This window comes from Bombus affinis, chromosome 9, assembly GCF_024516045.1.
Source record: "Bombus affinis isolate iyBomAffi1 chromosome 9, iyBomAffi1.2, whole genome shotgun sequence".
Classification (NCBI taxonomy): Eukaryota; Metazoa; Arthropoda; class Insecta; order Hymenoptera; family Apidae; genus Bombus; species Bombus affinis.
Window position 1 is genome coordinate 12,862,642 of NC_066352.1, and position 12,260 is coordinate 12,874,901.

Consider the following 12,260-nt stretch of genomic DNA (forward strand, 5'->3'; position numbering starts at 1 on the left):
ATATTTGCTTGATACATTGTAACGGAAGTATTTGTTCAGTATAGCTCAATGTGGACAAATGTATTCGATTTTCCAATTTAGGAAATTAATGTTCGAAAAAATAACGTTTTATTTTATTTTATCACAACTAGGTATGTACAACCGAACAGAAGATTATTTTATATGTGAAAATAAGTAAAAAGTGTACAAAAGCTTTTCCGGTTTCCTTCCTGAAAAATTTGAGTTGGAAAATGTTCAATCAAAAATTAGTTCGTTACACGCGTATTCGATAAATTTTTAAATGCGGATTTTTTGAAAACGAACCAATTGTATTCTATATTTTCAATTTAGTTTAATTTACATTAGTTTAATATCACGCGATCTGCCACACTCCGTATTTTACAATTGAAAAGTTGCAATATTGGTTTTGATTTGCCGCTTATTATTTTAAATTTACTTATAACATTTACAACGTTTAAAGCTCTATTCAACAAAGAATATACGTGTTCACTTAAAAAAATTATTTTTTAGTTTTTATCATTTGTATCATTCATCGTTCAAACCATAGCTTATACGACCGTAATTCAACCTCAATTATAAATTCAACTCCGTTTTCCCTAGATTTCGATCATATGGTTCTATTTACCTCTTCTGACTGGATTCTTTGGTGAAAAAGATTATGTAGCGGTACAAATATCAGTCGCGGGAATTCACGACTGACGTTTACGGCCCTGGTTTCGAGGATCGTTTCGTTTGCAGTTGTATTCAGATAGTAGCCGTCTCAGAAGCCGGAACGTTTCGTGTGCACGTCTCAAGCGATAAAGTTACGCACAGCACGCAATCCTTTGCAAAGAATCGACAAGCAAATAGCCATTTGACAACAGGGATACTTGTCATCGAACAGGAAAAGGGATAGAGAGTACGCAGAAGTATCATCACGGTGTCACGTTTACGCGACTGACCGTTTCAACGACCGACTTTCGTAGGCGACATCGTTGAAAGACGTAAAACGAGACACTGGGGTACACCCGACAGGGCGATCCATCTGTGTCGATACACCTACGAACACCCGTTCAATTTTCACGCTAGAAGGCGGCCGTCCAGCAGGGCGATACCATTTTATATGACTTTTCTGCGACGTCAAGGTGAGTGGAAACATGGTATAGTAGCGATCGCCGATGTTCTATCTGGTATCGTTTCGTATACTTCCGACGCTAATTTTAGCGACCAGCCATTTTGGACACGAGAACGTGCACGAGATCCGCGACCAGTTTATTTTACACGGGAATTGAACATTTCTACCGTATCCTAATCTTTTCTTCGCTTTGTTCCATAAGCAAACGTACATACATGCATACCACGTTTCATCTTCGTCTTTTACTCGTCGTATCCGTTTGTTGCCTTTCATATCACAACGATGTAACGTTGGATCGATATTGCTTACCGGATTATTGAACGCACCGAAACGGATAGTTTCGTCGCTTGAGTGAACCACGAGATTGCGATAACGTGCGTATAACGTAATATTTTGATGAATCACGTTTTAATATATGCAATGTACGTTTCGGTGGTTATGGGAAACGAGTGAAACAAAGTCCGAGAAAAAATACGAGGTGTAATGTCTTAAAAAGTAATATTAGGAAGAGGTGTTAGAAGCGGTTATATGTTTAAAATTTCTTCATTCGTTTCTTATATCTTTTTGTACGTTTGATTTATTTCGCATGACTTAAAAAGTGCAACATCATTTATACTAAATTAGCAATTGTAATAAATCGTATCACGGAGAAAAAACTATTTTTTAAATTAACCGGTATACATCGAGTCGTGTATTTAAACTTTGGTACTGTCGATAAAAAGAAATGGTTTGTATAGTTGTGTATCACTGTCGAGTTTGATTGTTCTTCCACCATAATATTACATATATGTTAATATTGACTTAAACGGTTTATCCGTTGGTGTTTGTATCGAATCATCGACTATCCGTACTTTGTACGTTTATCACGATCGACCATGTTTCTTCGACATAAGGCCATTATTTTTTGTGCGTTTGCATGTTTGAATGTTTACCGATCGAGATTCGAGGAAGTGTGTACCGAGTGATTTCCTAAAATAGATTGGAAAAATTGTATAAATTATCGAGTTACATCGCTCGTTCTTCTTTATCGGCAAACAAAGATCATTGGAGAAATTTCTTTTTTCTTTATTTGTAAATACATTTGAAACCATACGCTTCCTTTGTTGTTGAAAATATTAGTTGATAAAATATTTATATTTTTCTACTATATCGTTTAAAATACATCCATGTTTTACTATTTACGTAACTTCTCTTTGTCGTTTGAGAGATATAGTCGTGTAATCGTAATTGATGGAATTTTTTCCTTGCATATTAAGCAAATAAAAAACACGTGTTAAAATTTACCATTGCGATATTACTCCTGTCTCTTTCCACTCTTGCGTTAGCGTTGATAATTTCTTTCTGAAGTTCCACGTGTTATCCAGATCAAAGTAATCTAACAAGAGGTCTTTATCTGTAACGATGCTTGTGGTTCACGATCAATGACGCTTTTTATTATTATTTCTTGCGGCCGAATAGGAAGTACAGTTGCGAAGGATTTCTTTTACAATTTCTCACTTCTATTGTACTAAGAAAAAAAAAAAGATAAATTTTATAACATGTGATTTTGTAATTCTTAAATAAACTTATGGTGCCACATTATTTCAAATTTAAATGGTATGTATTTATGTACAATATCACAAGTAATTGATATCTCGGTCTCTAGGAAAAAAACGAACGATATTGGAATTAATCGGACGCGATTAATTAACAAGATCGCGAAAGGTTAACTCTCAATTCGATGTTTGGTTTCTTACAATATTTACATTTTGATTTCACTTTCATGTGGATATACATGACCTATTTGCGTCTAAATCGTTTAATAAACATTATTTCAATGATTCTTCATTCCTGTAAATATTTTATAGTATCTAAATTGTATTTCTGAGAGTAATATTCCTCAAAATACAGTAGATACGTATAAATTGTGAATTTTTTAATAAGAAGATGGTAAATTATGCATATAAAATTGTAGTAGAATATTGTGCTTGAAGTATTTATAAATTTCTTGTTAGAAGCTAATCATTATTTTAACAAGATATTCTATTGGCAATTTATTGGAAAAGATAATTTGACTGACGAAGACCAAAGTGAACTTTCCTAATTAGCAAAGAAAGTAGAATCGAATGAACCATCAAATTGAATAGATAAATGTTGCAATAACAAAATATATTACTGCAACGGACAGTCGATTACATAATGCGCTTTCTTTTTCTTTTTGAAAAATTCATTCGCATTTCCATTGCTTTTACGTCGTCATTACTTTTTGCTGTAAAAGAAGATTCAAAAAATATCTAAAACGAGTGTGTCGTTGAAATGTCATGTTGGGGACAGATAACATTAATAACCCCTATTCATAATATATTCTCTGTTGTGCAACATTTATGTTATTCTTAACGTCTATTGATTTATTCATAGGAATATCGAAAGGACCTTGGCTTCAATATTACTATATATTATACTATAATATTATTATTAGTACAGTACGAAAAGTATATATCTGTCTGTAACTGAAGCTAGTTCTGATTTTCTCTTTATTATAGAAAACCTCCAAAAAAGAAGAAAAATAAAAGAAAACGAAAGAGCGGACCATATATAAGTAGAAAAATGAATCTTTGTCAAAATTTATTGTAAATAAAAGTTTATATTTAGAAATTCTAGATAAAATAAAAAATAAGAAATAATTTATGGATAAGAGAAAAAATTAGTTTTACAAAATTCTTGATTTACAGGCTTTGAATTGTATATTTTCTTCCGGTAATTAATTTGAAAATGTGTTTCTACCTACGTATCGGCCCAACTTTATTCCATTGTTATGTGATGTTCGATCATCAGAACACGAAACGTTTGCTTTCGAAACGGATTCTTCGAACGGACTCGAGTAATCCGACCTTTCGCTCCCTTCGCGTATGTTCGCCTTATTTTTTACATTTATCTGCGGCTTAAGATGGCCTGCTCTGACCCTTAAGCGTGCATAGTTGCTCGATAGCGATGCAAAATAATACCTCTTAATCAGTTCCTCTCAGTACGACCCGTGGTTCTCAAACGGTGTTTCGAGATTACCAACCAGTTTCCTCTAATCGTAATTTGATCCTGCTGAGATGCTCGAATCGTTACGTTTCGTTCTACCTCTTATCTCGATAAACGAAAAGATCTTAAAACTTTTAAGGCTATGTTCAACTCGCGACTAAAATGATTAATCGCGTATATCAATGACAATTATTTTATATTTTCCTCGAGACGATTAAGACAAAGAAGAGAAAGGATCGTTTGTAATATTTCTTCGAACAAATGATAAATAACGACGTGAGAAATGAATCGATACTTGGCCTCTATACCTAGCTGTTGAATCAGATGTTAATTTCTAAATCTTTGGATTTTGCAGATTAATCGACATACACAGGAATATTACATTTATCGTAACATCGATAGTTTACATATATAAAGTAGAATCTATGCAGCAATCTAGTATTATGAAACGTAGATCTTCCCATAGTTTGCTATGAATTTTCCAATCTCAAAAAAAAGTTGTTTTCAATGCTTACATCATCATGGAGAATTCATTCATTCTTCCTTGTGGTTTGTTTTCTCTGCGATTCATTCGAAAAATAAACTATACTCCAAAAGTAGAACACTTTTATTAGAGAAACTTCTAAATTGGTTAAATAGATCGATTTGACGATAGCTTTATGATACTCTATCACCTTGTGGGCGTGGAAGGGAATTTCTTTCCATCAATGTTTCAAGAAGAGTAAAACTTTCAAATTAAAGTATTTATAGTACGTAATATGATAGCGGTTCGTTGATCCTTAGTGAGTTGATAGATTAAGAATGAAAATATCCAACTAAAAACGCGAAATACAAACTTATTTTATATCTTTGATCTTTACAATTTTGACTTATAGTTTATCTTGAATTGAATCGCACGTTTCATTCGTTCGTTCATTCACAAGTACGTACATAGAAGATTTACGCGTTTGGTCAAGGCTACGATGTCCGTAATCTCGTTTTCTTCGCCGATTCAGGTTCAATAATCTCGCGAATCGTGCTGGAGAGCCTCTGGAAGGTCGGTGTGAATGACTTGCTCTCGAAGGGAAGCGGTCATCGAGGATCGACGAGTAGATAATTAGATCGTTTATTGTGCAGCTTGTTGTTGAATCTATGTATTCTTCTTAATTCCACCGAGACGATTGATCGCCTGTTCTCCGGTTGGAAATCCCGCACTTTATTGTTTGAGTGAATTTATTTCGACTAAATTCAACAGCATTTTTATGATATCGTTTTACAGCTATACAAAATTAACACTAAGCCGTAATGAAATTATAGCGAATACATCAGAAGCAATATTTACAAACTTAAGGTAAAAAGATGCTCAAAAATTACCAAAGAGAGAAATCGGAGGAAAAGCAGATTTTATTACGCATAACTCGATCGACAAAAGATCGCAAGATCCATTGAAATATAAATACTTTTTCTTCCTTTTTATGTCGTATACCAATATATGAAGAATACAAACTTCTGAAAAATGTTAAAAGAACGATTATTTAGAATCGATCTCGATTAACCGGCTGTACGTAAATCGTATTCGCGTACTAAATCGGTGTAACACGATCCCGTAAGATAGTTGTTAATTAGTCGCAGGAATTTTCCTGCACCTTGTATTCGTATTATCCTTCGCTTCTTGCGTTATTCATTGCAATCGATCCGGTCGTATTCCGTACTATCATGCCGCTCCATTTCCCTTTATCCCCTTTATGTCTTTTATCGCTATCTTCAAACTCTCCTTTTTCATTCTTCGTCTCGTTCTTCTTCAATTTATAACTCCTCTTCTTCGATTATCCTGTACTTTTTAAAGTGGAATTGAATATCCTAGATAACGACGGTATTTTAACCCTTTGCAAAGTGTCGCTCTGGAAGTATTGGCGCGTATAGTCGAGAAAATATACACGTTCAACGTTTGCGTTATTCATTGTCGAGTCTTGTATTATTTTCATCAATATTTAGTTCATCGTCATTGTCACTATTACTAGAAATATTGAAACGTTTTAGCCGATCCCTTGTTTTTTCCTTTTCTTTTTATTCGGTACACTTTTTACAATCAATTCTCATTGAGAATTATATGTAAATTATTTTGGCGTGGTACTGTAACTTGGATCATAAGAGTTTATAGTATGTTTGATTCTAGTTGAATCTAATGCTTCAATCTAAAGGGTATTGTTTTTTTAGTCTGCGATCTGATCCGTCGTGTCAAGTAATTGAGCAACTAATGGGTTTTGGTGGTTGTTAACTCTTATATTAAATCTGTTACTGAATTTTGATATTTGTTCTTTAACTGTGGCTATCTTAAGGTCGCGATCCGATTCCTTGTTGAAAGGAGCTCGTTTCCACTGCCTGAAGCACTATCGTCGTCCACTATCTTGTCAGGTTTAAAATAATGCTCGTCATCGCTACTATCACTATCGAACATGTTCTTTCTGCATATTTTAGGCATCGTGTATAAGGTATTATAAAAAATATATAAAACATATAAAGAACTTGCCGATTCGTCTGGTATTGCCAATGAAAAATTTCTTTTTTTTTATTTGGAAGAATTTTACAATCAATTCTCATCGAGAATTACAAGTAAATTATTTTGGCGTGGTACTGTAACTTGGATCATAAGAGTTTATAGTATGTTTGATTCTAGTTGAATCTAATGCTTCAATCTAAAGGGTATTGTCTTTTTAGTCTGCGATCTGATCCGTCGTGTCAAGTAATTGAGCAACTAATGGGTTTTGGTGGTTGTTAACTCTTATATTAAATCTGTTACTGAATTTTGATATTTGTTCTTTAACTGTGAGTATCTTAAGGTCGCGATGTATTGTTTCGTTGGTAACATACCAAAGTGCATCTATCAAGGATCTTAGAGTCTTTGATTGCAATCGTTGAAGAATTTCTATGTTGGAATTACTCGCTATTCCCCATAGTTGAATCCCATAAGTCCAAACAGGTTTTAATATGGCTTTATATTTCTTTTTTTATTTGGAAGAATTTTACAATCAATTCTTATTGAGAATTACAAGTAAATTATTTTGGCGTGGTACTGTAATTTGGATTATAAGTGTTTATAGTATGTTTGGTTCTAGTTGAATCTAATGCTTCAATCTAAAGGGTATTGTCTTTTTAGTCTGCGGTCTGATCCGTCGTGTCAAGTAATTGAGCAACTAATGGGTTTTGGTGGTTGTTAACTCTTATATTAAATCTGTTACTGAATTTTGATATTTGTTCTTTAACTGTGAGTATCTTAAGGTCGCGATATAAATGAAAGGCTGAAATTCGTTTTGACTCGACCATCATCCTACATCGTGAGTTTACGTTAAACGGAAGATAAAATTTCGCAAGATCTCTAATTTTCTTTCATCAAAAACATAATACTGTTTAGTTTAGATTATCGCTCAGAAAAATAGACGTACGCCAGCCACTTAAAAATAAGTGTCCGGAACTGTGAACAGATTCGGGCGGCTATATGCCGACACGCGGCGCAAAGTGTTAAAACACGTTGCAGATGTTATTTTTACGGCGACCCATATTTTCTACCGTACATTTTTGTTTCAAATCATCGGAAAATTGAAAAGTAAGGAACTCGCGATTTGAATACCATTGACGTGTTTCGTTGTTGAGGCGTGGCATGCAACTCGCTCAAACCACGGAAATAAAATTGGTGCGTCTCGTGCGTAAACTCGTAAAATTTGTCCTCGCCTTTCGTCCGTTTTATTCCATGTTCTTGACCGTGACTTGGTCTGACTATCTCAGTTTAGAAAGAAATACGCGTCGTTTATCTTCAACCTTACCGTATCAAATCTTCGCAAGCCGTTTCATTCAATTCCCTTCTCTCTGCTTTTCAAAATGTTATTTTTACTTTAAGTTGTTGATTCCTTTGCTCGGTTTAAGGCCTAATCGAGGCTATAATTAATATGGCGCAAGAGGGTAAACAACACGTGCAAAAAAAGAACGAGATTCGTCCCACGATGCAAATTTTATGCAAAGTTGAAGGGATTTCCATCTGTTTTAACGCGCCGAGTTAATTGGGCAGAAATGGCTATCATGTCGGTGGAAAAACAGTGAATCTAGCCGGGAACGAAACATCCGAGAAATTTGCATTTATGTCGACCACGCGTTCATAAATTGATAGGATAAATAAAAAGGCTTGTAAATATCGTAACGAATACTTTACTTTCGATGTCTTACGTATTTTTCCGACGTTTCTGTACCCTTCAATTTTCCATAAATACGAAGTACCGTTGTATCGTTTAAAAAACAGACGGTCTTGCAAACTTTCCAGCGCCAGTGTATCTTTTATGTTCGAGATATAGAAACTTGTCACACTTAGAGAAACAAAGTAACAGAATTCTATAACTTGTAAAAAGCAAAAGAATAAATGAATTTGGTAAACTTATATTTGTTTGTCGCATTATTTAGCCATAAAATATTCTTATTCGCGTTTAGAAAGTCGCACGTGGCACTCGATCGAGTGCAGAAAACCTTATAAATTAAATTCCTGATGCAAGAGCTGTCTGAGAAAAAGATTCGCATAAATTATGTCGATTGCAACGATATTTCAGGCACAGGTGTCGAACAGACGGTCGTAAGCGTTAATTACAAGTTCCCAAATATATCTTCCATATATATCCCCTATGTGTTCTCTCGCCAACCTTTCACTTCTGATAAACAAGGTTAAATTTTAAATCACCGAAAGAAAACATTATATACTTCGAAAAAGATTATGCAGCTCGATACGCGTGAAGGCGGCCAACGCTAGTCTCTAATATTAGGATCACGAGAAAGAAACGGAAAGTCCGACCTTGTCGTAAGATACAGTACGTGCAAAAATAGCCCACACGCTGGATATGGTGCACCGGAAGTTCCGTGTGGTTGTATGAATTAGCATAGAACTATGTTTCGTTGCGTCATTTTCGGGGATGCCCGAAATCGCAGTTGCTCGATCAACGCCGTTTTTCACGTTCCGCCTACTTCCTGTCATCTCAGCCTCACTCCCAACGATCGAATTTTCCTCCAAAAATTTTACGCACGTCCACGTCCAAGTATTCTTCTTCGAATCGATCGTTTAAAAAATTGTTTTCTTCCTATTCTTCGTTTTTCTTAATTCGTATCCGATACATTAGGTTGTCCGAATTGTTTCTTTCGTTTTATAAGGAAATAATAAACGCACGATGTTTTCTTGCTTTATATCAGTTTATTGAATTATGCACGAACATAATAATAGAAATAGAACGAAATAGATCGTACCTAATTCAATAAATAAATAATTCAATAAAGTAATATAAAAGAGAAATTGTTGTTCGTCCGTTATCACCTTATGAAACGAAAGAAACTCTTCGGACAAACTAATTATATTATACAACGTGCTATGAATGAAGTAAATGATAGATGTATCTGTTCTTGGTTAAATTAATTCTAACGCTAGAAACGAGTGGTTGGTTCGGTTATAAATTTTTGACAAATTGTTCATTTCCTTTAGAGGTTTCGTAATGTGTACGTATTATCTTATCTTCCACGGAGGAAGAGTATTATTACGATAGAGTGTCGCAAGAAACGCGCGAAAGCGATAAATGGCGATAGGATTTTTAAGAAGATTTTTGCGAAAGAAAAATTGATTACGATGTGCTTCGATTGGATAATCGGTTTTTTCACAGAGTGAGAAAGCATATTTCATATTGGAGGAAAGGAGGGAAAGTCGAATAAAAATATTGTATAAAGCATTTGTTCGTTAAAATATATTTCCTTTGGATAGGTGCGTTCTAAGACTTCTGTACTTGTTCCACGTGACATTTCACGTATCGTGGAAATTATTTTCTTCGCTTTGCCCTTGCGCGATTAATATTTTTTATTTCAAACATTTTATACGCGTTACATCATGCAAACGTATAAACGTACAATATTTTGTATAGCTATCGATTGTTAAAACGACACTTCATATGAGTCACTCTCAAATCCGAAGATGATATCGTTTATGAATCACCATATAAATACAGGATGGGATACCATGCAACTCAAAACTTATATACAAAGGATATCGTATCATTCCCCTTGTTGATCCAAAGTAGAATTTGCAAATATCCCGTGTGCGAATCATGTACTAATTACAGTCAAACACTGTATGTGAAACATCCTGTATAAACAGAATACGTTACACAATTCAACGTAGGAATACGATGTAACGCTACATATGTGGATTATCCTCTATGTGATATACCTTATGTGGATTATCCTCTATGTGTCACCATATAGATCGTGTTATACAGTCTATATAAATAGTTTATTCTATACAAATAAAACACTAGATGTAATCCATTTTACACGAATGTCCTTAGACATATACGGTAGAACGTTTTACGTGGATCACTCTGTAAACACGGAGTACGTTATACAATTCACGATGCAATCGCAAAACACTACAGAAACGTATAGAATAACATGCAAACTGTGCTGCGATTGTACTGCAAGCTGTTGAGGTCACGAGTGGAAAGATTTACTTCTACGTCTCATAATGGCTATTCTATCTTCCGAGATTTCAATTAGTAGACGATTGCTAGACGGATAAGTCACAATAATCGTTTAGCACCACGTAATTTAGAAGTTACATATAATTACCATATTATCTACGTTTTTTAAATATTATTTCTTCTATTTATTATACTTTTCTTATTTATTCTTTTGATAATAATGAATTCAGTGATAGCAATTGTTATTTTGTGGATTTAAAATTGATTCTTACGATGAAAATGGAAAACAAGTTCAATCTTGAACCTTGTTACGCGGATACGGATTTCTCTACTCATCCGACGAATATGAATCGTCCTGTATGTACATTACAGTGAATGTTATATTAATCTAGTAAGTGTACACGTTTGCTAGTCAATGTAAACGCTAATTTGATAAGTAATTGTAATTATAGACAATGATATTTTTACTAGTAGAAGTATACAGCATTGTTTAAAAAGTAAACGGATATACTTGCAAGGAATGAAGAACTTATACGCTTTCACCGTAATATTGTGTATCATTAATCCTTTTACTTCCTCTCGCCACTTTTCCATTTTACCAATCGAATATCATACTTCGCTAAAACGGCTCACTCGAACGCGTTCAACAATTTTTTCCCTTTATCAGTTCGATTAATTCGGAATTTGCATGAGCTCGATGTGAGTCACGATCAAACGCCTAAAATCGCGCGCGTGCGCCCACGATAACAGGCGAAACTGTATCAACGGTAATGAAACGTTCGAGCGGCACTGCAGGTCGAAGGGAACGAAATTTGCATAAGGAGAGCCGCATGCCGTGTTTTATCGCCGGGAATCTGTCTCGGCCGCAATATGTCTTCCCGCGACGAGTCGCGTACGATCTAGCCTTGCCTGAAACGTATCGGTGGAAATCGATCGTTACCAGAAAATGCATAATGCATATCCGTCAGTTCGCTGGATAATAAACGGTCCGCAGAATGCATAACGGCGTGATCTGTTGCACGAACAAGCGGTAATTTTTCGTCGTGCGTGAAAAATGGAGAACCGGACACGTTGATGGACATTTTCACCAATCTTGTTGCGTTTTCTTCTATTTAGCCTCGTGCTGTCTTTGATAATTCATCATAGGACGATCCAAAGACTTGTAAGATTCGAAGTATTTAATTAGACGCGATAAGAATTTAATTTCCATATGCAATGACTTTTTATTGATTTTTATGAATATTTGCAGAACGATTGCTAGGAATTCAGTATGGTTTACGATTTCTCATTTCCCTGTAATATATTTCTATTAGGCGGTTATCCCATGAATATGCAAAGCGACCGGTATATTCTACGTTATGAAAAGGAGGCTGCGCAATGTTTCTTATAACAGAAATCCAAATTCCTTTGAAATCTGTGATTTACTGGAGCAAGATTTCTCGTTACCGTTTGTCGAGCTCTAATCAAACGGTTAGTTGTGATCAATAGAAGCAGCTAACGTTTTCCTCCTATCCTGGAGAGGAGATACAATGCACAGTGGTCCTGGTAACCGAGGATCGCGGTTATTAGGTTTGACCTAAGATTATTCGGTTATTATAGAAATTCCATATGGTTCGACCGAAGCATTTCATTAATCATTCTGTCGTTCACCGTGTCTCGTAATT

At 34.9% G+C, this 12,260-nt stretch overlaps 1 protein-coding gene and 2 long non-coding RNA genes across 4 annotated transcripts in view; 2 read left to right on the top strand and 1 right to left on the bottom strand.

Annotated features, from left to right (window-relative positions):
• Positions 1-12,260, top strand: part of LOC126920720 (uncharacterized) — a 23,051-nt gene continuing 10,791 nt past the window's right edge. The window contains exons 1-3 of one of the 2 annotated variants that reach the window (XM_050731457.1): positions 1-131; positions 601-898; positions 966-1,124. In XM_050731457.1, the coding sequence (XP_050587414.1) occupies positions 1,103-1,124 (22 nt within the window). In that variant the 5' untranslated portion in view covers positions 1-131; positions 601-898; positions 966-1,102. Of the gene's footprint in view, positions 132-600; positions 1,125-12,260 lie in introns of both variants that reach the window. The other variant, XM_050731456.1, reaches the window with a different exon arrangement.
• LOC126920740 (uncharacterized) lies at positions 2,612-9,190 on the top strand. Its single transcript, XR_007712073.1, has 2 exons — positions 2,612-6,441; positions 7,382-9,190. It is a non-coding gene; the product is annotated as an uncharacterized LOC126920740 (long non-coding RNA).
• LOC126920742 (uncharacterized) lies at positions 9,841-10,994 on the bottom strand. The gene is made up of 2 exons (XR_007712075.1): positions 10,347-10,994; positions 9,841-10,262 (listed from the first exon to the last, which is right to left on the bottom strand). It is a non-coding gene; the product is annotated as an uncharacterized LOC126920742 (long non-coding RNA).